The sequence below is a fragment of the Pistacia vera genome, unplaced genomic scaffold, assembly GCF_008641045.1.
Source record: "Pistacia vera cultivar Batoury unplaced genomic scaffold, PisVer_v2 Contig4, whole genome shotgun sequence".
In the NCBI taxonomy this organism is placed as follows: Eukaryota; Viridiplantae; Streptophyta; class Magnoliopsida; order Sapindales; family Anacardiaceae; genus Pistacia; species Pistacia vera.
The window spans coordinates 366,864-393,562 of NW_022196223.1; the positions used below are offsets into that span (position 1 = coordinate 366,864).

The following is a 26,699-nucleotide window of genomic DNA, read 5'->3' on the forward strand; positions in this document are numbered from 1 at the left end:
TGGATAGTAGAAAATCACAATCAAAGATATCTAAGTATTCAAGATGAGAAAAATTCTCCAGGCCTTCAGGTAAGGATGTTAAAGCCTCGCAATTTTGAATACATAGCTTTTGGAGGGAGGGGAGGATAGATGGCTCTTGTCTTAACCAATTTCCATACCCAGAAAAATCTGAATGAGTCATAGACTTCAGTGATTTGGAATCAGTTAGACTGCTGCACGCCATCTTTTTGCAGCCATCTATATCTAATTTGCAGTTTGCACAGCCTTGGAAAGCTTGAGAAGGAAACCACCAACTGCCCACATTTATACACCACCAGTTTCTCCAATGACTGAAGATGATTAAATGGTGCTCCACAGAGTTTGGGGCCATTTTTTATGGAAAGCTTTCGAAGACAAGGGAATCTTTCAACATGCTCATTTTCGCCAATAGGATCCCAATGTTCCCATTCTTTCATACCCTCAAAAGAAAGATTCACCAACGATTGCCCATATATCTCAAAACCAATCCTTCTGATTCCTGACATGTTTTTGATGATGAGTTCTTCTAGCGATGTAAACAACCCCAATGAAGGCAAAGAAGTGCAATTTTTGCAATTCTCCAACCTTAGGATCCTTAGTACCATTGGTTTCGAGTGTAACGAGGGATTCCCAACCCAAGGTGGAAATTTTGTACCGGCATAGCATTTGATCGTGAGTTCTTCCAGATTTTCGTGAGGTTGCAGCCATTCAAGTACCGTTTCTTCTTCTGCATTAATTCGTGGATGATCAAGTTCAGGACTCCATTCTAGCACCAAAAATTTTAGGTGACGCATATCTCTCAATACGAATGTTGTTGGTTCCTGTGAATTCTCTAGCTTTGAGATACAAAGCTTTTCACGAAGATCCTTTAAACACATTAAATCTTCTAAATCAGATCCAGTATTTTTCCCCACAATAAAATTAGATAATGTTTGGAGGCATGTCAAATCTTTCATTCCTAAAGGCATCTCTGATATTGAATTTGCACCTGATATATCAAGATGGCGTAGATTGATCAAATTCTTCATCTTGGAAGGTAGCTTTAAGAGATAGCAACAATCTGCTAGTAACAAAATCTGCAAGTTGTACAACGAACATGTTGACTTAGGTAAATGTCTAATCTTAGTTTGAGATAGGTTGAGGTAACTTAAATGTATCAAGCCTCCTAATGAATCTGGTAGCTTAGTGATGTAATATGTTGTTAAAGATAGCACTCTCAATTTTTTTAACTTCGGCATCAATTCATAAAGAAACATTGAAGTTATGTAACGAGTACCATCTTCATATAGTTGCATCGGTTAGAATGTCCTCAAACGCTTGACTTTATGGAAGACTTCAAATTTCTTTTTGTCATCATAAATACCACAAACATAAGAAGAGTGACGAATCCCCAATATCTTCCTAGTGACCAATTCATCTTTTAGCATGAAACATGTTTTTCCAGAAACTTGTTGAGCTAGATCATTGCCAAGATCGTGCATTACAAATTTGGTGTTATCCCTACTTAATTGTTGAAAAATTGATCTTGACACTAACTCTCGAAAGTACTTACCACCTTCCTCTTCTGGTGGCTTGTTATTTGATGGTTGAATAAGACCTTCTGACATCCATAAAAAGACAAGTTGCTTCTCCACGAACTAAGTTTTTTGGTAAAATAGCACAATATCCAAAGCATCTTTTTATATGTGAAGGAAGATGGTAGTAGCTTAGTTTTAATACTGAGAGAATTTTGTCACCTTCATCAAATGAGTTCCAGTTTTTGCTTAATATATCTTCCCATTCATCACGTCTTTGCTTGGTGTAGAGAAGACCACCAAGAATTGTTGCAGCCAAGGGCAAGCCTCCGCACATGGCAATAACTTTCTCACGTTTCCAGTCCAAATTTGAAACTGCACCAATACCTCTAGTCTGGAATGCATGCTTAGCAAATACGGACCAACAATCATCATCTGACAGGGGCTTTAAACTGTGACCTTCATTGGATCCAGTCATGGCTGATACAACTTCGAAGTCAAGAGTAGTCACAATTATTCTACTCCCTGGTGCTCCAACTTTAAAGGCAGATTTCAGGTACTCCCAGTCGCAGTAGTTCTTGTTCCATACATCATCCAAAATAAGCAAGAATTTTTTCCGGTCAAGTTCATCTTTCAGTTTTCCATAAACTCGACCCGAAGTCTCTTCATCACAAGACTTGGAAGTGATCGACTCAATAATTGCCTTGGAGATTCCTAGAGCATCAAAGTCACTGGCGATGCAAACCCATGCTCTTGGGTGGAAATTGTTCACTGCTTTATCATTGTACACCTCCCAAGCTAGTGTTGTTTTGCCAATTCCTCCCATGCCGATGATGGGTATTATGCGAAACTTGTCATCACCTGGTTCATCCTGAAACACAATTTCAAGGATTTTGGCTTTATCATCATCCCTCCCACAAATGGCAGGTTCAATTGGCAGCCATCCACTGGTTGGCTTTGGGTATGCAGCAGCTGATGGGCATCCGAAATTCGCTCTGGTTAACGCAAGAAATCTTATTCTTGCATCGAGATCTTCCAACCCCAAATCGATCTCTTCTATCTTGGACCTCAAACTGGCATTGAACTTGATAGCATGTGGAGTCAAACCAGTGAAACAATCTGGGATGCAATTCTGTACCCTGCTGATGCTAGGATGACGTTCTGCCGTCAATTTACGCCCTAAAGTATCAGTAGCGAACTCATCCAGTATATCCTCGACATCATAAACCAAGTCTCGGAGATCTTCCAGCCACATTTCAGAAACAGAGTCCTTGGGATCAAGTTGCTTGTCCTCCAAGCCGCTGAGCACTGCCTCAATCCACCTGAAGTTTTTCTCCCACTTTTTCAGCTTTGACCGTATCCCCTCTTCACTCGCAAACTGCAGCAACTCCGGCGATGTCAATCTCTCAAACAACACCGAAACGAAAGCAGAGAGAAAGAGCTCCCCTACAGGCATGGTTTTGGTCGTCTGCGGAAAGGATGATGATCAGAAAACAGCCATAAACAAAATTCAAACAATAAGAAAAAGTGCTTGATTAAACATTTATTTGAGTGAAATTTAAATACAAAGGATTTAATATGTGAGAAAACTAGCTGTCAGATAATAATATATTAATTGTTTTAAAGAAATAAATAATGACTCTATTCTTAGTTAATGTTCATGTTACTGTTCCATGTGAAGTCGGTGAACTGCAAATTTACTTTGATCACATGATCCAAGAACCAGGTATCTTTAATATTTGTTCAGGCTAAAAAATTAATGGTTGGCCCTCTCAATAACCAAGAACTATTGCATTATTTGAAGGCGAATTAAATTCTTAGACTTGTTCAAATGGCAGATGTAGAACATACATTTAAATATAATTAATTAAGGCGCCCTGATCTTGGATTCAATAATAAGATGCTCTCAACTAAGCTTCATTATGATTATAATGATGTATTAATAAAACCAAATATCCATTCCCAGAATGCCAATTGCGATTTGCAGAAAGAGATTAGTGGTGCAAATGTAAGATAGGCAGAAGGGAATCAGAGCAAATACATTTCCCAATAGAGATGGCAAAGACTGCCATTAACAAATCTAAACTGGCTACTACAGAACATTTCAACCCAAACAACCGCCGGTTGCTCGCTTCACATTTCGTATAGAAACCACTACAAGCTTATAAATAATATGGCCTAATAATACAAGAACGTCATTTGAGAGATAATGTTCTCACCAAATGCTTGAACCAACGACTGTCATTTGTGAATGTAACTATGGAAAAAGATACCCTTTGTAAAACTGATTATTTAGCAAAAATTGAAGTAGAGATTTCTACAGAATTTCAGAGTTAGAGCTGGAAAGACTGAGCGAATATGAGAGAAAATTTTAACAAACACAGACACAAATAACCATGAAATTTGCTTGGAGATTGGTAACTGTTGATAATCTTTGGACCAAGTTTTTCCATGCGAAATATGTGAAACACGGCCACATTTTCTTTGCTGAGACTAGAAGAAATGCTTCCCGTTTCTGGAAGTCTATTATGAATGTGCTTCCTGATATGGCCAAAAAATGTGATTGTAAAGGTGAGAGAGGGCAGCTCCTCCTTTTGGTTTGATCAGTGGTTGGCGAGTGGGCCTTTATGTGCCAGTAGAGATTTAGGGCATTCTCGAATCACAATTAAAGATGTATGGGTTGATGGTTCCTGGGATGAGAATTATCTGGTGGAACTGGTCGGTTTAGACAAAACAGAGGAGATTATGAACGGTGTGGTGGCTGGTAAGGTGGGAACTGATATTACCATTTGGAAACCAGATATTAAGGGAGATTTTACGTTGGCTTCTGCGTGGGATCTAATCCGTGTGAAAGGCACTAAACATCTGGGCATGGACTAGATTTGGCATCACCTTCTATTGAAGAAAATTTCTATGTGTATGTGGAACGCTCGTTTTAATGGGCAGGCGTTGGATTCTCGGGTGCAATCACTTGGAATCCCGTTGGCATCTCGATGTAATTGCTGCACTCATGGCCACACAGAAAGCTTAAATCATGTGCTTTGTAATGGGAGTATTGCTGCGGAGGTATGGAAGACTACAACTATCACTCTGGGTATTAATCATGTCTATGGTCTTTCTTGGTGGTCGACTGTGATGCAGTGGTTTAATGTTTCCAAGAAGTCAAGTCACATAGGGGTTCTTCTCGGTCTCATCCCGTCTATCATTACCTAGCGTCTCTGGCTGCATCGTTGCAAGGTTCACATGGAGAACTCAGCTGAATCGGTGGATAATGTTTGGTTTCTAGTGAAAGTATGGATACGTAAGATTTCCTCTCTTATGGTAAAACAGTGGCCTATCTCTGCTAGGGATGAGGTTATTCTTCGGGCTCTTGAAGTGCCTTATGTTGATAGAGCAAGGGCTATTTCGAAACTGGTTTATTGGAGGAAACCGGCTGAAGGGTGGATTAAATTGAATGTAGATGGATGTTGTTGGGGCAACCTGGGTAGCTGTGGGGGAGGAGGTGTCATTCGAGATGTGCGAGGTATTTTCAAAGGGGCTTTCTCTTCTTCTTTCGGGCATGGCACAAATAATGAGGCTGAATTGAGGGCGTTACTAGCTGGTATTTCTTTGTGTAAAGAGTTGGGTTTTAATCATATAAATATTGAGAGCGACTCCACTTTGATTGTATCTTGGTTGAGTAGTCGAAAGTACACGGCTTGTTACTTATGGGACTATTGGGATGATCTTTTGATACTGTTAAGAGACGTATATTTCACCATTAATCATTAATTACGCGAAGGGAATAGCGCAGCAGATTTCCTCGCTAGATGGGGCGAGGAGGGTAATAATAATACTTTTTTGGATTTTAATTCTTTGCCTCGTAATTTGAAACGCATTCTTCGGTTGGATAAGGCGGGTTTGCCTCAGTTTAGATGGTAACTTGACTTTTTGGGTTTTTCTTTGGTTTAGGCTTGTTCGTTTTGTTTTGTTTTGTGTTGTTTTTTCTTTATAATTTTGATATTTGGGAGGGTTCTGTAAATCCCAGGTATCCTGCTTGTTACCATGGTTTTCCTCCGCCACAAGTGAGGCCTTTTAATAAATTCGGAGGAAGTCATTTGGACAGGTGACTTCGTCTCTTCTCTGAAAAAAAAAAATTAATAAAAAATGGACACAAATAACCATGAATGGTATCAAAAATGAATGATAAAATTAATTAAGCTTGTCTCAGTCTATAACTACCCTTAATATTTTCTTAGTATTCTTCATTTTTATTCTCTTTATAAATTAAAAGTAGTTAGTGGAGCTTCCCATGAATATCGACTGCAGGCATTTAATATATTGCAGTGTCATGTCCCAATAATAAAATAGGACCTAACAATAAAATGATTAACAAATGATGAAAAGAATAAAAAAAAAAGAAAAATGATACCAAGAGTCTTGAGGTACGTATATATACAAAATAAAAAATACATGATCATGAGTTTCATATGCCTTATGAAAACAATTTTTTTTCCAACCACTACAAGATTTTGGACATATCATGAAATTATATGTCCTAAAATTTTTAAGATTTTAAACATGTTTCTTTAAGGGGGGAAAAAAAAAAAAAAAAAAGCAAATGACGGGATGTAAGTGAATGTTTATTATTACCTTAGCACAAGTGATAATAAACATTTAAATATTTGTAATAATAAAAGTAAATATAAACATTTAAATACTTGCAATCAATTTACCTTAACACAATTAAGTAAATTGAAGCAGAGATTCCCCCAAGATAAAATTAATCAAGCCTGTCTCAGTCTATATCTACACTTAATATTTTCTTATGGTTGTCATCTATCATTTTACTATGAAATGTAAATATGAACAATAATAAATCAAAAAACCAAAACATAATGAAAAACAAATATGTAAATACTTGTAGTTAATGTACTTACCTCAACACACTAAGAACGTTCAGAATTGAATTTTTGAGAGAATTTGAGAGAGTTAAGAGGGTGTTCTGAGAGAATAAGAGAGAAGTAAAGAGATGTATATTTTTATGTAAGAAATTTGTGATAGAATAACAATTTTATGGACCATGAAACAAGCTGTGTCATAATATAATATGTGATTATTTTAAACAAAGTAGGTTGATAAGTTAAGTAATTAACGTGGGAAGAAATAGTTTTCAAGAAATAAAGAATGTCTCCAATCTTAATCTTCCTTTCTTGTGTTTCTCTCATTAAAATTAGTCTCGGAACAATGCCATTGGTAAAGTAAAATACAGCTGAAGTTGAAGGTGGTCTAAACCTGGTGAGTAAAAATGTATATACATGCACATTATTGTATATATGAAAATTAAGCCATGTGAAGCAACGCAGATAATGTCAACTCTTTACATTAATTATGTGAGTAGCAGGTGCGTGTTATTTGATTCAATTAATCTGATGAACTTATTACTTGTTTGATTCTCCCTCTACATTAGGAACTAAATCCGGGTGGACTTTTGATCACAGTTTCGTCTTTGCTTATAACCTGTTCACACTAACAAATTAATGGCTGGCCCTTTGATCAAGAACCATGAACCTGTTAAATATCTGCGACCTGGCCTTGTGCGTGATCTGCGAAACCATACCTTGAACTCCTCACATCATTTGTGGATTATAGTACGTAATATATATGATAGCATGTGCTATCTCCTTTTCTATGGATCTATGTATATATAAATATACATTAACCGTGTGGACTTTGTAAAGAACCGTTCAACCTAAGAAACAGAACCAGTTAACTACGTACTGCACTTAATTATAAGTTGAGTTTGTCAAGAAATCAGATTAATTTATATACCCCCGATCTATTGAGAAATATGAAAAGGATATTTGTTTATATTATAAATAATGTTCTTTCGATTTGATAATATATATGAATGCCTTTAAGAATATTTCAGAAAGCTAAACTTCCCTTCTTAAACAAATGAAACTGCATATTTTGATTGTGCAGTAACTCACCATTTTAAAACTAGGACTGGACTGGCCACTTGGACTGGTCCAATCGGGACCTGGCAGCCTCTCCGGTTTGAGTTAACATTTTTTACTATTTACAAGATGGGTAATTTGATTGCCGACGAATGAGGGGCTACCAAGTGTCAAAGTTAGAAAACTTTTGTAGAGTTGAAGCCGGTAGTTCAAGGGCTAGTGTCAGATTGAATTTTGGATATTTTTGAGAGAGTTAGAGTTTTCTCAGAGAAGAAGACAGAAGAAGAGAGATGGTATATTTTTACATAAGAAATTTGTGATATACCATGAACAAGCTGTGTCATATAATAATATGTGATAAGTTAAGAAATTAATGTGGGAAAAAATAGTTTTGAAGAAATAAAGAATGTCTCCAATCTTAATCTTCGTTCTTCCATGTGGATTTTTATATATAGAATATGTCAATTAATCTGATGAGCTCGTTTGATTCTCTTTATAAATTAAAACTAAAACCGTGTGGACTTTCGATCAAATGACCCAAGAACAAGAAGTAAGAAATTATTTGATCAGAACCTAGTATTAAACTTGTGCAATAAAATGGGGAAAAAGAAATCTTAGATTTGTTGACTTCTTGTTGTAAACACTAGACACGATTTGATGACAGATGTGTAAAGATTTTATGATTATCATTATTATTAATAATTTATAATTCGTTACTTGTTAGATTACAAAATGATAGACTGGTGTGAAAAAAGAAATTTGTTTTATAATTCATGGGGCCTTGCAGCTGCCGGTCTTGGATTGGATAATGCTAATGTCGTGTAACACAAGAGACACACGTGTAATTACACAGTCCTCTGCTCGACTCTTTTGTTAGTATTTTATTAGTTTCAGTTATCTACTATGAGGTTAGACAGTTTGAATTCAACTGAATATTAGAATAAAGCAACTTATTGGATGCAATTTTAGGTATGGTAAACTATTTGTGGTGTTGGAAAATACAAAAGAAAAAAGAAAAAAAATAGACTTTAGACCCATCCTCTGCTTCCCCTCATTTCTACAGAGTTTCACTTCTGTTTTGTACACAAACTCACCTTTCTTGTGTTTTTACTCATTAAAACAATTTTCCAATAAGATAGTCTCGGAAATATGGAAATTGTAAAGTAAAATACAGCTGAAGTTGATGAAGGTCTAAACCTGGCGAACAAAAATGTGTATACAGTCTGAAAATCTGAATTGATCGATTCGATATCGCCTTTTGATTCATTATCACCGCCCACTTTGTTGTGTGCTGTCTCAAGAGCAAATTACTCATTAGTTCAAGCACTCTGTTCCGCTCTAGGGCTCAATTATGTCTGGTTTTAAGCCCTCTGGATCTCCGATAAGATTGGCCTACATAAAACAGAAAGATTATTTATTTCAAGAAGCAAGAGCATTTATTAATTGGCATGAAAAGAAGAAGATCAAAGAGTTTAGATAAAGATATTCTTACCTTCATCAATTACCCAACTCCTGAAATATTTGTCCAGTGTCATAGAGTCAAATTTCAATGCCGCACAGCACCTTTCTTCTATCAACTTCTGCTTGGTAAAAGCTTGGAAGGCTTCATGAGAATGAAACCACTAACTTTCCACATTCCTGAATTGTAAGTTTCTTCAATGAAGAAAGCTCATCAGCCATTTTACAACGGAAAGCTCGCACAAGCGTCAACTAAGCATTTGGAAGTCAGAAATATTTATTAAGACTTATTTCTTCATTAATAATAAAATGATGATTCCCTGATCCCAACAACTAACATCGTCTCATGCATCATGTTACGAGGAAATTTTAAGGTTTATTATTTTCATATGATACATTCCAGATTTTGATGTTCATTATATCTTCCCATTCGTTCTCCCTTCGATGAGATAGCAAGCAAGCCAGCAATATATAAAGAGAAGCAGAAAATCTGAAAAATCCTTTCTGTGCTCCAGCCATAAAAGGAGAAATGGAGGACTCCCAATTTACAATCTGTGCTACGGTTGTCATCTGAAACATGTAAAAAATGTTAGCGTCTTGTAAATAAAGGAATATTCTGATGTAATTACAGAGTGCTCTGTTCTGTAATGTTTTGTTTGTGTTTTATTCTCTGCTTCCATTCAACTCTGCATCTCAGCTCACTTAGCTTAGCTTCTGCTTCCAGCTCATCAGTCCAATGTTGACTATTAGTCAACAGAAAGTTAAGCTGGTTTTAGTGATGTAACAGAATGGGTTAATTGTAACTATAGTTAGCTGAAATCAGTTGAGTTAGTTAGTTGAGTAAAGTTTACTAGAGCTAAAAGCTAAGAGTATTACTTAAGAACAATGCATTGTAATATTTCGACAGTGAATAAAATTCTCCTTTCTCACAAATTTCTCTCGACTGAAAATCTTTTTTGGTATCAGAGCACTAGGGTTCGGTCTTCTAGAAATGCTCATTTGGTTCGTCGATTATTGTTCGAGAAATGCTTGATTAGCTCGTCCATTCCTTTGATTCAACTGATTCAATTCATAATCAGTTTAAGTTTCAATCTATTCAGCAATTGGCTCTCGATCTGTTCGATTTTTGTTTCAGCTCTCGATCTTTATGAAATTTTGCTCAGCTCAATTCTCAATTTCTTTGACAATCAGCTCAGTAAGCTCAGATTTGTGTAGGGTCGGTATTGGTAATAGAACAACTCACAGGCACCGAGAATTATGGCATCTGGAGCAGGGCCATGACAGTCTCACTTAGGGCTAAGAATAAGTTGGGTTTTGTCGATGACACATGCAAGAAACCATCTGATTCGAATTTAGGTGCACAATGGGAAAGATGCAATTCACTAGTCCTGGCTTGGATCTTCAACACAGTTTCAAAGTAGATCTTTAATGGAATTGTTTATTCCACCAGTGCATATCAGGTGTGGTAGGACCTACAAGAGCAGTACCATAAGGTGAATGGAACCAGAATTTATGGGATTCATTGGGAGATTGTTAATCTCACACAAGGTACTATGTGTATAGCCATTTATTATAACAAACTAAAAGCATTGTGGGATGAACTAAGCTCGTTAATTAGCTTACCACCACCAAATAGTATATCAGCTAAGGCGTACCTTGAACATTAAACCAACAGAGGTTGCTGCGATTTCTAATGGGGTTAAATGACACTTATTCCATGGTAATAAGTCAAATCCTTCTGATGTCGCCATTGCCCTCAGTCAAGCAAGCATACTCTATTGTTAATCAAGATAAAAAGCCAAAGGATTCTATCGGGGGCTAATGTTGGTTCAGATGTGACCACTGCATTGTATGCGCAGAACACACAGAAGGGGCAAAATCACAATCCTAAATACAAAGGGAAAAAACCTTATATAGAGTGTGATTTATGTCATCTACCAGGGCACAAATGGGATACATGTTACAAAATTCATGGTTATCCAGCTAATTACAAAGGGAAGAATGGATCAAAGAACAAGTCAATAGCTAATCAAGTACATAAACAGCCTGATGCACAAATAACTTCTGCCTCTAACACTCTTGTGGAATCATCAAAGAGTTCAAGTTCACTTGGAACAATTCTATTGGCAGAACAATATTAACAGCTTCTTCAATTGCTTGGAAAAGAAAACGTCTCAGCATTGGCTAATGTAGCAGGTACAACTACATCACTCTTATCTTGCCTTAATGAAACTGTAAATTGGATAATAGATTCAGGGGCAACAGATCACTTGACCAGTAGATTGTCTAACTTAAGCTCACCTATTGACATGACCTCTAATCCAAATACTTATGTTGGCCCACCAAATGGAACAAAAACTAGGATTAGGCACACTAGATCTGTTAAGGTAGATGATAAAATTAGTCTTGATCATGTGTTGCATTTACCAGATTTCAAGTATATTATGTTTTCATTATCAAAATACACTTCACCCAATATTGTGCAATTACCTTTTACCTTGATTTTTGCTTAATCCAGGACCTCTGAAGTGGCAAGTTGAAGGGGATTGGTAAAAACTTTCAAGGCTTGTACTTTCATGCGCCTTTCATACAGTCATATTCACCCAACTCTAACATTCATACCCTGGCCAAAATGCTTTCTACAAATGGGGTTTGTAATGCAGTAATGAATAAAGTTTCAATTCCTAGTTCTAGGGCATGTTCTGATTTTCATGTTTGGCATAAAAAATTGGGCCATGTCCCAAATCTTGTTCTAAAATAGATGATCAAAACTTTGCCAGTTGACAATTTTTCACATTGTTCAATTTGTCCACTGGCAAAGCAAACCAGAATACCTTTTCCATTAAGTCAAAGTGTTTCAAAATTAGCATTTGATCTTTTGCATATGGATGTATGGGGACCCTATAAGGTATCCACTTTTAGTAATGCAAGATTCTTTCTTACAATTGTGGATGATTCTACAAGAGTAACATGGATTTTCTTGATGCAATTTAAATATGATGTTTTTCAAATGCCCAAACATTTCTTGACTATGGTCAGATATCAATATCATATAACACCTAAATGCATTAGATCCGACAATGGTTTAAAATTTTTCAATAAAAGCTGTCATGATTTGTTGAAAGAACTAGGTATTCAACACCAAAGTTAATGTGTTTACTCTCCACAACAAAATGATGTTGTGGAAAGAAAGCATAGGCATATTTTACAAGTTGCTAGGGCTTTGAAATTTCAGTCCGAGTTACCGTATTCTCTTTGGGGCCACTGTGTTCAAATAGCAGTTTATTTGACAAATAGATGTCCAACCATTGTGTTAAAAGGTTTTTCCCTATTTGAAAAGTTCTTTAGCAAGCCTCCTTCAATAGCACACTTAAGAGTCTTTGGTTGCTTAGCTTACTATACAATTCTTACTGCCAAAGATAAATTTTCCCCTAGGTCTATTCCATGTGTGTTTGTAGGATACTCTTTGGATAAAAAAGGATATTTGCTGTACAATTTACAAGATCATACTATCCAAACTACTAGGGATGTCACCTTTCACGAACACATTTTTCCCTTCAAATGGTCAACTTCAGATATGTCTATTTTCACATCAGATTCATTTTTAGATGTAGATTCCTTAGATACACATACTGGACAGCCTTGCATACATATGGATAACCTTCCAGGACAACAAACAGATTGAACTGTGACCTCTAGTTCACCCACTATATCTGAATCATATAGTTCACCTTCTAGACCAAATGCACCTCCTGAACCTAAAAATTTGAGACAATCTCATCCTGTACCCTTAAGGAAATCAACTAGAATCAGCAAGCCACCTATACAGACTACAGATTTTCATTGCCCTACACTTTCCTCTTCATCACAAGCTCACCTTGTGAAATATCCTATTTCAGGTAACATAGATTACACTCACATTTCACCCAAATATCAAGCCTGACTTAGCAAAATTTCTTCTTTAACTGAAACAGTTAGCTTTTCCTAAGCCTCCAAAGATCCAGAATGGGTAGAAACTATGTCAAAGAAAATAAAAGCTTTAAAGGACAATCATACCTGGTCATTGGTCACTTTGCCTCATGGTAAGACTCCAATTGGGTGTAAATGGGTGTACAAGTTGAAATTTAATGCTGATGGTACTTTTGACAGGTATAAGGCTAGGTTGGTGGCAAAAGGTTACACACAATAGACTGAAATTGATTATAAGGAAACATTTTCCCCTATTGTTAAAATGGTAACAGTAAGAACTATACTCTCTCTAGCTTCCGTTAATGATTGGCCCTTGTATCATCTTGATGTTGATAATGCCTTTCTACAAGGTGACTTAACTGAGGAGATTTTTATGTCTTTATCTCAAGGTTTTCATAAACCATTTGGATAGAATGTTGTTTGCAGACTTCACAAGTCTTTATATGGGCTCAAACACGCTTCCAAGGCCTGGAACTTTAAGATTACTACTGCTTTAATTAGAAGAGGATTTTCCAAATTGAAATCAGATTATTCTTTGTTTGTTAAGAGACATGGTAATCAAATTGTGGTGTATCTGGTCTATGTTGATGATATAGTCATCACTAGTAGTAATTCTGCCTTAATAGATAATGCCAAGCAGCTGCTTCACTCTAATTTTAACCTCAAAGATTTAGGGTTGCTCAAATATTTTCTTGGTCTAGAGGTGGCAGGGTCTACTAAAGGGATATCCATCTGTCAGTTTAAATATGCTTTAGAATTAATTTCTACTACTAGTTTATCATGTGCCAAACCTGCTATCATCCCTCTTGACCAACACATGAAGTTCACAATGGGTACATGTTACAAAATTCATGGTTTCCAGCTAATTACAAAGGAAGAATGGATCAAAGAACAAGTCAATAGCTAATCAAGTACATACACACCAGATGCACAACTACATCACTCTTATCTTGCCTTGATGAAACTAAATTGGATAATAGATTCGGGGCAACAGATCACTTGACCAGTAGATTGTCTAGCTTAAGCTCACCTGTTGACATGACCTCGTTTTAAGGTTTATTATTTTCATATGATACATTCCAGATTTTGTTGCTCATTATATCTTCCCATTCGCTCTCCCTTCGATGAGATAGCATGCAAGCCAGCAATATATAAAGAGAAGCAGAAAATCTGAAAAATCCTTTCTGTGCTCCAGCCATAAAAGGAGAAATGGAGGACTCCCAATTTACAATCTGTGCTACGGTTGTCATCTGAAACAAGTAAAAAATGTTATAGTGTCTTGTAAATAAAGGAATACTCTGATGTAATTACAGAGTACTCTGTTCTGCAATGTTTTTTTTGTGTTTTATTCTCTGCTTTCCTCTCTGCTTTTCTACAGAGTTTCAATTCTGTTTTGTAAACAAATTCATCTCTTCTTTTGTTTTCACGCATTAAAATTCAGAAACTAGAACCAACTATTGAAGATATATTCAACTCAGCATCTCATCTCACTTAGCTTAGCTTCTGCTTCCAGCTCATCGGTCCAATGTTGACTAGTAGTCAACAGAAATTTTAGCTGATTTAAGCTGGTTTTAGTGATGTAACAGAATGGGTTAATTGTAACTATAGTTAGCTGAAATTAGTTGATTTAGTTGAGTAAAGTTTACTAGAGTTAAAAGCTAAGAGTTTTACTTAAGAAGAATGCATTGTAATAATATTTCGACAGTGAATAAAATTTTCCTTTTTCACAAATTTCTCTCGACTGAAAATCTTTTCTGGTATCAGAGCACTAGGGTTTGGTCTTCTAGAAATGCTCATTTAGTTCGTCCATTATTGTTCGAGAAATGCTTGAATAGCTCGTCCATTCCTTTGATTCAACTGATTCAATTCATAATTAGTTTAAGTTTCAATCTATTCAGCAATTGGCTCTTGATCTGTTCGATTTTTGTTTCAGCTCTCGATCTTTTCAAAATTTTGCTCAGCTCAATTCTCAATTTGTTCGACAATCAGCTAAGTAAGCTCAGATTTATGTTTTACACGGTAATCGTATAAGATGATGAATTCCAGTTGTGAATCGACAATGAATCCTACAGATACGAACTCATCACTCTACATTCACTCATCGGATACTCCAGGGTCGGTACTGGTAATAGAACAACTCACAGGAGAACAATGATGGCATCTGGAGCAAGGCCATGACAGTCTCACTTACGGCTAAGAATAAGCTGGGTTTTGTCGATGACACATGCAAGAAACCATCTGATTCGAATTTAGGTGCACAATGGGAAAGATGCAATTCACTAGTCCTGGCTTGGATCTTCAACACAGTTTCAAAGGAGATCTTTAACGGAATTGTTTATTCCACCAGTGCATATCAGGTGTGGCAGGACCTACAGGAGCAGTACCATAAGGTGAATGGAACTAGAATTTATGGGATTCACTGGGAGATTGTTAATCTCACACAAGGTACTATGTCTATAGCCATTTATTATAACAAACTAAAAGCATTGTGAGATGAACTGAGCTCGTTAATTAGATTACCACCACCAAATAGTATATCAGCTAAGGCGTACCTTGAACATTAAGCCAACAGAGGTTGCTGCAATTTCTAATGGGGTTAAATGACACTTATTCCATGGTAAGAAGTCAAATCCTTCCGATGTCGCCATTGCCCTCAGTCAAGCAAGCATACTCTATTGTTAATCAAGATAAAAAGCCAAAGGATTCTATCGGGGGCTAATGTTGGTTCAGATGTGACCACTGCATTGTATGCGCAGAACACACAGAAGGGGCAAAATCACAATCCTAAATACAAAGGGAAAAAACCTTATATAGAGTGTGATTTATGTCATCCACNTAATTGGGTTAACGATAAATATCAATGCATAGGATTAAATTGGTGTGAAATCTATGCCCTAGGTTTAATCATATTGATTTCCTACTAAAGTGTTAATAAAAGTCTCTTTTTTTCATTTTTGTTTCTAAGTTGTTTTATTTTTCATTGAATCATTCTGAAAATCTGATTAATCAAATAGTAATAGGATAGTTTAATTGGTACTTGGTATTAGTAATTCCCTTGGGTTCGACATCCGTATTCTTACACTTTATTACTTGCACGATTTCGTACACTTGCGAAAATCAACAACAGCCATCGCTGTCGGGATCTAGCTAGAAAATGGCATTACGACATAGACCGGTCGGATCTGACGGGTAGGGCGTCAATATGGCCTTTTCCAACCAGATCCACCACAGATCTGGTCGAAAAAGGTCAGATCTATGACCAGATCTGGCCGTCGATGGCCGCAAAAGTCTAGATCTGGCCGTCAGTTGTCAGTCAACGATAGGCAAGATTTGGCCGTCGCTGAAGGCCAGATTGGTGAATTACCAACCAGTTCCAGTCATGGTGTAGGCCGTTGTGACAGATTCCGACTATCACCGACGGTGGTTGCCGGAATCTGGCGAGTATGGGTGGGTGGAGGTGTTTTTATTAACTTTTTAAACTTTTTTTCTATGGGCAATTAATGAAATTAATAAACATAAGTGGTCTAAAAATAATAAAAAAATATACTAATATTTCTCAAATAATGTGCCAAACAAGTATTTTGGGAATAGAATTAGGAATATGGATAGAAATAATATGCCAAACGCACCCTAAATTTTCCTATATTATGCTTACCTTAACACTGAGAAAACAAGAGTAGAATTTGAGAGAGAGATGGTAAGAGCGTGATGAGAGAGAGAATAAGAGAAATTATTGAGAGTTTGATAAGAGAGGTGGAGATATCCATGGAAAAAAAAATACCCTGTTGACACTTTTGAAAAAGGAAAAGAAAAAGTGATTGGCGCAGTGGAGAATAATAAAGGAATTCATTCTTTTAACCGTGGATGGTTTAGAAAAGATGGATTATAAAGCACAAGAAGCCTTAAACAACAAGGAAAGGACAAGCAAATTAAATATGAATAATACCAAATCATAAGAATGTTTTTAATACTCTATTAAATATGAATAATACCAAATCATAAGATGGATAATACCAAATCATAAGAATGTTTTTAATCTGATATTGGATTCCGTAATAAGATCCTCACAACTAAGCTTCATGGTATGCTTGCAATAGATACTAGTAAAATTAATTAGGTGTATGATTTGATTTTTATCCGATCAATATGCACCAAACCTCCTTCCAACCGATGGATGAACAAACTTGACAGGAATACAAGTTAGAAGTGCCCTCCCATTTTTATTATATTCAGCTGTCAAATTTCTAATGTAACAAGTTATTATATTCATTCAACTTAATCAGTATTTCCAGTGGAGAATTCGATCAACATATTAGAATCTGATAAATTAAAATTAAAACAACCCTTAAGAAAGACTAATATAATATCATCATAAAAATTAAAAAACCAATCTACATTCTTAATCCATTAACAAAAACAAGCAAACATATAATCGTCAAAGGGCTATCCAGTAAAAGTGAATGCATAGATGGAAATGAAAAAGGAAAACAGAGTCTTTTACATTTATTCAAAAAAAAGAAAAAAAGAAAAAAAGAAAAAAAGGAAGACAGTAGATAATCGTCAAAGGGCTATCCATAGGTATAGGACAGCATAGTGCATTCATGTGCCTCTGCTTTGAGGCAAGTTATTTCAAATAGCTGAGGAGATAAAATGTTATTTAGTAAGAAAGAGAGTATATTGAGATGAAAATTAAAAACATAAGTAGTTCCAGAAAATGACAACCTTGCCGCATTCGTTTAAAGCAGCCTGTGAAGTCAAATTCTTCTCCGCAATGCATCTTACATCCGTCTACCTCTGCGTCGCAATACGGTGAGAGGCTTGGGAACGAAACCTCTAATACCCCACATTCCTAAATTGTAAGTTTAAAACAAAGTAAAAAGTGAATTTCAGGTAGTTTTCGATGGAGTTTGGGGCATTTCACAAGGGATAGCTCACGCAAGCAAGGGAATATTTCAACATGCTCATTTTCTTCAACAGGATCCCAATTCTCCAATTCTTTCAAATCTTCAAAACAAAGAGTCTTCAGTGATTTAAAAGGACTTGAACAATCTTTTCCAAAAAGCTCAGAACCTATCCTTTTTATTCCTGTTATTCCCTTAATAGTAAGGTGTTCAAGCAAACCCAAGCATCCAAGTGAAGGCAAGACTCTACATCTTTCACATCTTTTCAATGTTAACACAACTATTTTTGAATATGTTGAATCTCCAAGCCAAGATGAAAATCTTGTGCCAGTGTAGCCTTTGATTGTGAGTTCTTTCAGATTTTGGTAAGGTTGGAGCGTGCCCAGTACATTTTCTTCCACTAACTCATCTCTTGTGTCATCCAACTGAAAGTCCCACTCTAGTACCAGCACTTTTAGAGCCTTCTTATCTTTTAATATGGAGTCCTTTGTATCTTGTGAACCAGTTGCATTCTGTAATCTTGAAACGTAAAGCTCACCAAGAAATTTTAAGTCCTCCAAATCTTTTAAATCAGATCCTACACCTTTGCCCACAATAAAATTCAATAATGTTCTAAGACATGTCAACTCTTTCATTCCCAATGGCATTTCTCTAAGTAAATTGACACCGGTAATATCAAGATACCATAAATTGATCAATTTCCTCAAATTGGAAGGCAACTCTACGAGATGAGAACAATCCCTTAATAGCAAAATTTGCAAGATGGGTAGCAAACATATTGAATCAGGTAACGTTCTGATCATAGTGCTGGAGAGGTTGACATATCTTAGATATCTCAAACCTTCAACTAAACTGGGTAACTTCGTAATACTATGTGTTGCCAAAGATAACGCCCTCAATCTTTCGGACTTTGGTAGCAAATCAGAAAGAAGCGCATCAGTAATGTGATGGTTATCATTATTACTTATGAGTCCAGGAACAAATGTTCGTAAGTTGTCAACATCATAGAATAACTTAAAGATATTTTTCTCATCAGACCGAGCGGAAGTATCAGAATGAGAGGTCTTCTTGAATTCTTCCCGTTGCTCATTGACCCCCAACACATCATCGGACCTGGAATATTCTGTTTCTCCATAAATCCATCGGGCCATAATTTTGACAAGGTCATGCATTCTATATTTAGAAGCGTGACTACTTGAATGCTGGAAAAGACATCTTTTCAATAGTTCTTGGAAAAACTTACCACCTATATCTTCAATTCGTTCATCCCCTTGCGCTTCTCCAATTAGACATTCTGCTATCCATAGAAGAACAAGCTCCTTTTCTTCGAATTCATAGTCGTCAGGTAAAATTGCACAATACATAAAGCATCTTTGTAAACATAAAGAAAAGAGAGTGGTAGCTTAACTTTAGCACGGGAAGAATCTCAATATCATCTGCTAACTCCCATATTTTAGTGTTCGCATTATATTCCCTTTCATCACCCTGCGTAGACTTTATAAGCCCACGAAGAATACTCGCTGCCAAGGGTAAGCCTTTACACATCTCAATAACTTTTTCACGGATTAATCTCGAACCATACATCTTGAGCATGGACCAGCAAGCTTCATCTGATAATACCTCTAATATAAAAGGTTGAGTACTGAGATTGACGTGGAATTCAAAATTTACACTGCCGGTGCTCCAGCCATAAACGAAGACTTTAGAGTTTCCCACAAACCATAATTCTCTGTCGAAACATCACCTAAGACAAACAAGAATTTCCTCCCAAAAATTGCTTCTTCCAGTTGAGCCAGCACTTCATCTAAATCCTTTAGACTGCAGGATTTAGAAGTGATTGACTCTAGAATGGCCTTGGAGATTCTGAAAACATTGGAATCTTCGTAGAGGGAAAGCCAGGCTCTTGGTTTGAAGTCTTCCACTGCCTTATCATCATACACAAGTCGAGTGAGTGTTGTTTTTCCAACTCCTTCTGTGCCAATGATGGGTATTACACTAAAGTTGGCATGATCACTTACTTCATCCCTTAACACCATTTCTAGTATTTTCTCTTTATCTTCGTCTCGCCCATAAATAGTTTCGGTTAGCGAGATTCCATTCATGGGTACTACTATAAATAGTACTCAGAGGCATTCATATTCTGGAAAAGAAATTGACAATTGTTCCAGCAAATGAGCAATAGGTGGTACTACTAACGGTGGTCATTCTTCTCTTTTACTACAAGCTTGCATTAGGAGAGAATTTAACAATCTCAACTGGTAATTCTGTCGCTACAAAGATTTCAAAAAATTAAACTTGTCCATGAATGTAGCTAGCAATGTTGGAAACAACATTTTGTTTAATTTTGAGGCAATGAACATGAAATTTTTGATGTAGCTTGCAGATTGTTTTACAATCAAACAACTATGCAGGACATCTCTGAGAGGTCCTTAGCACAAGGCAATGGCTTCAAGCTTGATCAGCAATATTCACAATCAGACACTATTCATTACTTCTATCAGTCCTTGGCCTAAGGTAATGCTTCAGCTCTGTTATTAGCCTGTATTTCATTGAGTAGAAACCAATATGAATTATACTCCATCCACATCTAGTAAGCTTCAAAAAATGACCAACATGTTGGACTACTGGGCCTCCAACTAGGTTTATGCTAGCTATCATGCTGATCTTCAGATCTTACACTTAGCTTCTCAAACTTCCTATATCTATGATCCAATCTGCAAGATGAAACAAGAAAACGTTTCAAATTTCTAGCACAAGTTATTAAATTCAACTTAGCCAAGCCCAAATGATATAACATAAAAGTACTAATCGCCATTACTTTAAAATAGCAATTTCAGTTGACAGTTCAACATATCAGCTTTGACGAGTCAAATTACCTCAGCATATCTGATACATTAAAAAGAAAATAAGTTAGCTGCATCCATGTGTGACATAATTAACACTCTGTTGTCATAAACATTTAAATGAGTCACTGTTAAAGTAGCTAATCTTCTAGGTGTTCGAAATTGACAGACCTGAAAAGAAATAGAGCTTATTCATCTTCATATGGACAGAAGACGAATTTTCGGTCCACCTCAACGCGAGGAATATGAGCTATCTTGGACCAGTCTTGCCCTTTGTTGCTCATACATTGTTTTTTCAGCAACGGACAAGCAGTAATTCGTAATTGCAAAAGTGAGGATGGCAGGCCAGCCTCTGGGAAGGATGCCAAGTTTGGACAATCTCTGATCTGCAAATGTTCGAGAGAGTCAAGGTGCTGAAAACCCTTTGAAGATAGGTATCTCAAATTCGGAAATTCTGCAATGATCAACCCAATCAGAGAGGAAGGCAGAATCATTTCTAGCTCCTCCTCTGGAAAGGATACTGCATCTGAACATCCAACAATCTCAAGCTCTCGAAGAAAGGCTAATCTGTGCAACCCCCACTCAACCAAAGGTTTATATATATTAAGATCTGAAATTATCAGTGATGTTAGATTTGTCGGAAAACCTTCTTCAGGAAAGGATTTGATCCTTGGACAATCCCGGATATGTAATTCCTGGAGAGAATAGAGGTTGTGCATGTGCTCAGGTAGAGCTTCAAATTTCTCACATCTGCTGACTTCGAAAACTCTTAAATTGGTACTCGGAAGCCCTCCATGAGGGAATGAAACAAGACTTGGACAATCCCAAATCTTAATCTCATGAAGACAACTAAGATTGCATAGGCCTTCAGGTAAGGATTGAAGATCTTTACATTTCACAATCTGCAGAGATCCAAGGGAAGCATTATTACAAAACATCTCTGCTATTGACTCCAACTTCAGACAGTTATTAATTCGAAGGCTTTCAAGAGCTCTTGGTAACTGCCCTTCCTGTGATAAGGTTCTCAGAATTGAGCAATCCCAAATCTCAAGGTGCTTGAGTGTAGCGGGTAACTGGCCTCTGGATGGCAAGGCTATCAGATTTGAGCACTTACTGACAATAAGGTGGGTGAGTTTCTCAGGTAACAAGTAATCAAGAAGGGATGAGCAGTCCGAGATGGATAAGTACTCAAGATGAGGAATGTTGGTGTTCTTGACATTCTCCTGGTGCATTTTTGAAGAAGTAGAGGCATCCTCTCTGTCATTCAACAAATGCCGCAATTCCGTACAATTCCTTATCCCAAGCTTTTTCAGAGATGAAGGTAACTGACTTCTTGCAATGAATGTTAAAGAATTGCACCTTTCAATTTCCAAGCATTCAAGGGATGCCATGTTGTGCTTCATTACATCAGGCAGGAATGTTAGGGCATTGCAGTCTCTGATAAGTAGCTCCCTGAGGGAGGTGAAGGTATACATCCCTTGCGGTAACGGTATGAAATCTTCACAGCTGACAATTTTTAGAGAGTTTACTGTCTCAAAGCCTGGCATTGACCAATTTTCAAATGCTGAAACCTTAGAAAGGGTCACAGACTTTAGTGACTTGAAGTCAATTAGACTACTGAATACCATCTTTTGGCATCTATCTATGTCTAATTCACACAGCAGGGGAAGGCTTGGGAATGAAACTACAAACTGAGCACAATTATGAATCATAAGTTTCACCAGCGAAGGAAGATGGTCAGGTAATCTTTCTGAGAGCTTTGGGCAGTTTATAATCAATAACTTGCGGAGTTGAGGATGCACTTTAACATGTTCACTGTCTCTGATGGGATTCCAGTACTGCCATTCCTGCAAATTCTTAAAAAAAAGAGTCTCGAGTGATTGAAAAGGTTTTGAGTAACCCTTTCCATACATCTCAGAACCTATGATTTTCAGTCTTGGAATCCCTGTGATGGTAAGGTCTTTGAGTGAGCTCAATAGTCCGAGTGAAGGCAAAGATGTGCATCTTTCACACCTTTCCAATCTTAGGACTACTATCTTTGAGAATGATGGATCTTCTATCCAAGTTGAAAATCTTGAGCCACCATAGCATTTAATTGTGAGTTCTTTTAGATTTTTATGAGGTCGTAACATGTCAAGTACATTTTTTTCTGCCACCTCATCACGCGACTCATTGAATAGAGAACTCCATTCTAACAACAACACTTCTAAACCCTTCTTATCACTTAATATGGCTTCGCTACTGATGTCATGAGAATCAGTCACGTTCTCTAATCTTGAGATGCAAAGTTCCCCTCGAAGATACTTTAAGTTCTTCAGATCTTTCAAACCACATCTAGATCCAATATTCTTACCCACAACAAAGTTAGACAATGTTTGTAGCCATTTCAAATCTTTGATTCCCAGTGGAATGTCCTGTATTAAGTTTGAATCTCTCATATCAAGATGGCGTAGTTTGACCAGGTTCCCTATGTTGGAAGGCAGCTTTAAGAGATGACAACAATATCTTAACATCAGAATTTGCAAGTTTAATAGTGAAGTTACTGAGTCTGGTAAAACTCTAATCTCAGTACCAGAAAGATCAAGATACCTCAGATGCCTCAAACTTTGTATTGAATTGGGTAGTTCAGAGATATAGTAATTTTTTAAAGACAACACCCTCAGTTTTTTTAATTTCGGCAATAAATCAGAAACAACCATATTGGTTACATAGCAACTATCAGAATGCTGATTTATTGCCAGGAATGTTCTTAAGCACTCAACTTGGTGAAAGATTTCAAATTTATTTTTTCCATCATATCGACCACAAGTATAAGAACAATGACGAGCTCTTTCAAAACCTTTCGGCAGCTTAACTACTCCAAATTCATCCTCCAATCTAAAACTCGTTTCTCCAAATACCCATTGGGCCAAATCATTAATAAGGTCATGCATTATAAATTTGGAACTTTTACTATTCGATGATTGAAAAATTGACCTTGATAGTAAATCCCGGAAATACTCACCACCAACATCTTCCATTTGCTTGTCATCGTTTTGCTCTTGAATAAGATCTTCTGCCATCCATAAATGAATAAGCTCTGTCTCCTCAAATTCATAATCCTTTGGAAAAATTGCACAATAAGAAAAACATCTCTTTAGATGTGAAGGAAGATGATGGTAGCTTAATCTCAACACCGGAAGGATGTCACTTTCATCTGGTAAATTCCAGATTTTGCTATTCAGTACGTCTTGCCACTCATCATCTCTTTGCTTAGAACGCAGAAGGCCACCAAGAGTCCTTGCAGCTAGGGGTAAACCTCTACACTTTTCAACAACTTGCTCACGAATTAATTCCAAATTTCACTGTGTACCAATATCTTTGCTCCCAAATGCATGTTTCACAAACACTGACCAACAATCATCATTTGATAGGAGTTGCAAGCTATAGTATTGAACAGGCTCTATTGTTAACGCAACATCTACACTCCGAGTTGTCACAATTATCTTACTTCCAGGTGCTCCCGCCATAAACGGTGACTTCAAGGCTTCCCACAAACCATAATTCCCAAACATCATCTGACACAAGCAAGAATCTTTTTCCAGATAATTCTTGTTTCAATCGAACCTGCACTGGATTTAAATCCTTTAAATCACAAGGTGAAAGATCAATCGACTCAAGAATCGCCTTTGAAATTCTCAAAGCATCAAAGTCATTAGAAACACAAACCCATGCTTTTAGTTTGAAACGTTCCTTTAGCGTCTCATCATTATACACAAGTTGAGCAAGCGTTGTTTTCCCAATTCCTCCCATGCCAACAATTGGTATAACATGAAAGTTGGCATTACCTGGTCCATCCTTCAACACCATTTCATGAATCTTAGCTTTATCTCCATCTCTCCCACAAACATCAAGCTCAGTTGGCAAACATGTGCTAGGTGGTCTTTGGAACACGGCAGTTGAAGATGTCCCTCCAGCAATAACTTGCAATCCAAATTCAGTTCTTTGTGCACAGAGTTCTCCCAAGCGGCTTGTAATACCACTTATCTTAAACTCCATGCCAACATTAAACTTCGCAGCACATGGACTCAAACAATTAAAGCAAGCAGGGATGATTTTGGAAATCTTGAAAGTACTAGTATAATGTTCAGATATCAACTTACGGTGCAAAGCTTCAGTGGCTTAGTCATCCAATACGTCTTCTAAATCGTAACCAAAGTGTCGGAGCTCATCCAGCCAAGTTTTAACAGCCCTGTCTATCAGCTGTTTCTCCTCTGCATCAGTAAGCACAGCCTGAATCGTCGACAGCTTTTTCTTCCACTTCTTCAGCTTTGGACGGATCCCCACTTGATCGGCAAACTCCCGCACCTCACTGGATGCCAGTTTTGTGAACAAAACCGAAATGAAGGCTGCGAGAAAGACCTGTTCCACATTAACCATGGTTTCGTCTGTTGAATGAGAGAAATGAGAACGATCTCGCAAAGACAAAGTATGAATCGGATATCTGTTGACAATGTCAATGAAACATAAAACAATTAATTTATGTGTAGTAATAGTCAATGGAGTTGTTAAACCGTGACAAAAGAACCGTGTGGACTCCATTTGTTTACAAAATGTTCAAACTGACTTGGTCACCAAGTTGGCCAAGCATGCAGTTATCTATTTCATAATATTAATGAACAATGAACAAGACATTGTTGGTTTTTGGGCCTAAAAACCTTATTGAAGAAAAGGATTCCCTTTCTTATAAACCAGATAGTTTGAGATTAAGCCCATATTGTGGGTCATGCTTTGAATGGTTAATCACTCGGTTCATCTGAGCTGACTCTGATACCACTTGTTAGTTTTTTAGCCTAATTGCTTACTCAAAATGCCTTATTGAATGGGAAGATTATTCCCTTTTATAAACCAAATGGCTTGGCTTGAGTGCGTCTAGTCGATATGAGATCTCTAACAAACATCCATTGCTATAGTGCCAATCATCCATAATTTGCAAAAAAAAGATTAGTGGTGCAAATGTATGATAGGAAGAACGGGAGGAGGGAGAGCAAATACATTCATAATAAAGATGGAAAAAGCTTCCACTAAGAAATCTAAATACCATCTAAACTAGCAGTCTAGCACATTATACAAAGTCCTAATCCGATTCTAGTTTTTCATTATGGAATTGTGTTTCAAAAATAATTTTCGAAAACTTAAATACAATTCAAATTTTTGAGCTCTATTTTAATATTTTTAATATTTGAAAATGTGTCTGATATAAAATTTAAAAACTGTTTTTTAGATTAAAAGCTGTAAAAAACTTTAAAACCGATTCTAGTTTTTCATTATGGAAGATTTCCTCCTTAGGGGATCCTCTGTTTCTCCACAAAATTTTTAATGATATATGAACCATTCATAATTTACAGAAAAAATTAGTGCTGCAAATGTATAGTAACAAAGAAAATGTAAGTTACCAGTAATCGCAGAACAATAAAGTTGCCTTATTAACATACCATCTGATAAAAAAAATTTAAAAAAAAATGAAAATGAACAACAGATTGTTTTACATTATTAAGACAAACACAAAAACAGACAATATTCCATCACAAGTGCATTGATAATTTATCCTAGCTCTGCCTCACCAATAAGATAGGCCTGCATAAACAAACAATAATAAGATACTTAAACTACAGATTATGGATTAAAATATAAGATATGAATCGTTGCTATTAATTTCAAAGTCGAAGAGAAGTGAGAAAATTAGAAACAACACATGGTTGAAGAGATCACCAGTACACATGGTTGAAGAGATCACTTTGTATCCAGATCACACATTTAAGCTGATGATCTCTTATAGCACAACTCTTTACAAAGACAAAGTAATACAAACATGTACAGTGTCATGTCAAAATAAGAAGAACCAATAAAAAAGAATCTTATAATTGATACACATACAATCAACCACTCATGGGACATCACATTAGCACATTTGACATGCACATTACTGACTCTCACTAAACTGCCTTCCAGCGGATGGATGAACAAACTTGATAGAGAAACAAGTTAGATTTAGCACAAGTGCCCTCCCATTTTTAT

At 36.6% G+C, this 26,699-nt stretch overlaps 3 protein-coding genes and 1 pseudogene across 3 annotated transcripts in view; all 4 read right to left on the bottom strand.

Annotated features, from left to right (window-relative positions):
• Nucleotides 1-16,595, bottom strand: part of LOC116141465 (putative disease resistance RPP13-like protein 1) — a 27,336-nt gene extending 10,741 nt beyond the window's left edge. Inside the window, exon 1 of the mRNA XM_031426972.1 lies at nt 16,554-16,595. The gene's annotated coding sequence lies outside the window, so the exon portion shown is untranslated. The remainder of the gene's footprint in view (nt 1-16,553) is intronic.
• On the bottom strand, nt 201-2,988 carry LOC116141480 (putative disease resistance RPP13-like protein 1). The gene is made up of 3 exons (XM_031426986.1): nt 1,738-2,988; nt 1,389-1,655; nt 201-1,094 (listed from the first exon to the last, which is right to left on the bottom strand). Exons 1-3 carry the CDS (start codon nt 2,986-2,988, stop codon nt 201-203), a joined length of 2,412 nt encoding a protein of 803 aa, XP_031282846.1.
• Nucleotides 16,596-17,676: 1,081 nt separating the features above from the next.
• LOC116141481 (putative disease resistance RPP13-like protein 1) lies at nt 17,677-19,835 on the bottom strand. The gene is made up of 3 exons (XM_031426987.1): nt 19,471-19,835; nt 17,834-19,170; nt 17,677-17,747 (listed from the first exon to the last, which is right to left on the bottom strand). The coding sequence occupies exons 1-3, from the start codon at nt 19,833-19,835 to the stop codon at nt 17,677-17,679; spliced, it is 1,773 nt and encodes a 590-aa protein (XP_031282847.1).
• Nucleotides 19,836-20,004: 169 nt separating this feature from the next.
• On the bottom strand, nt 20,005-24,594 carry LOC116141482 (annotated as a pseudogene).
• Between the last annotated feature and the right edge of the window lie 2,105 nt (nt 24,595-26,699).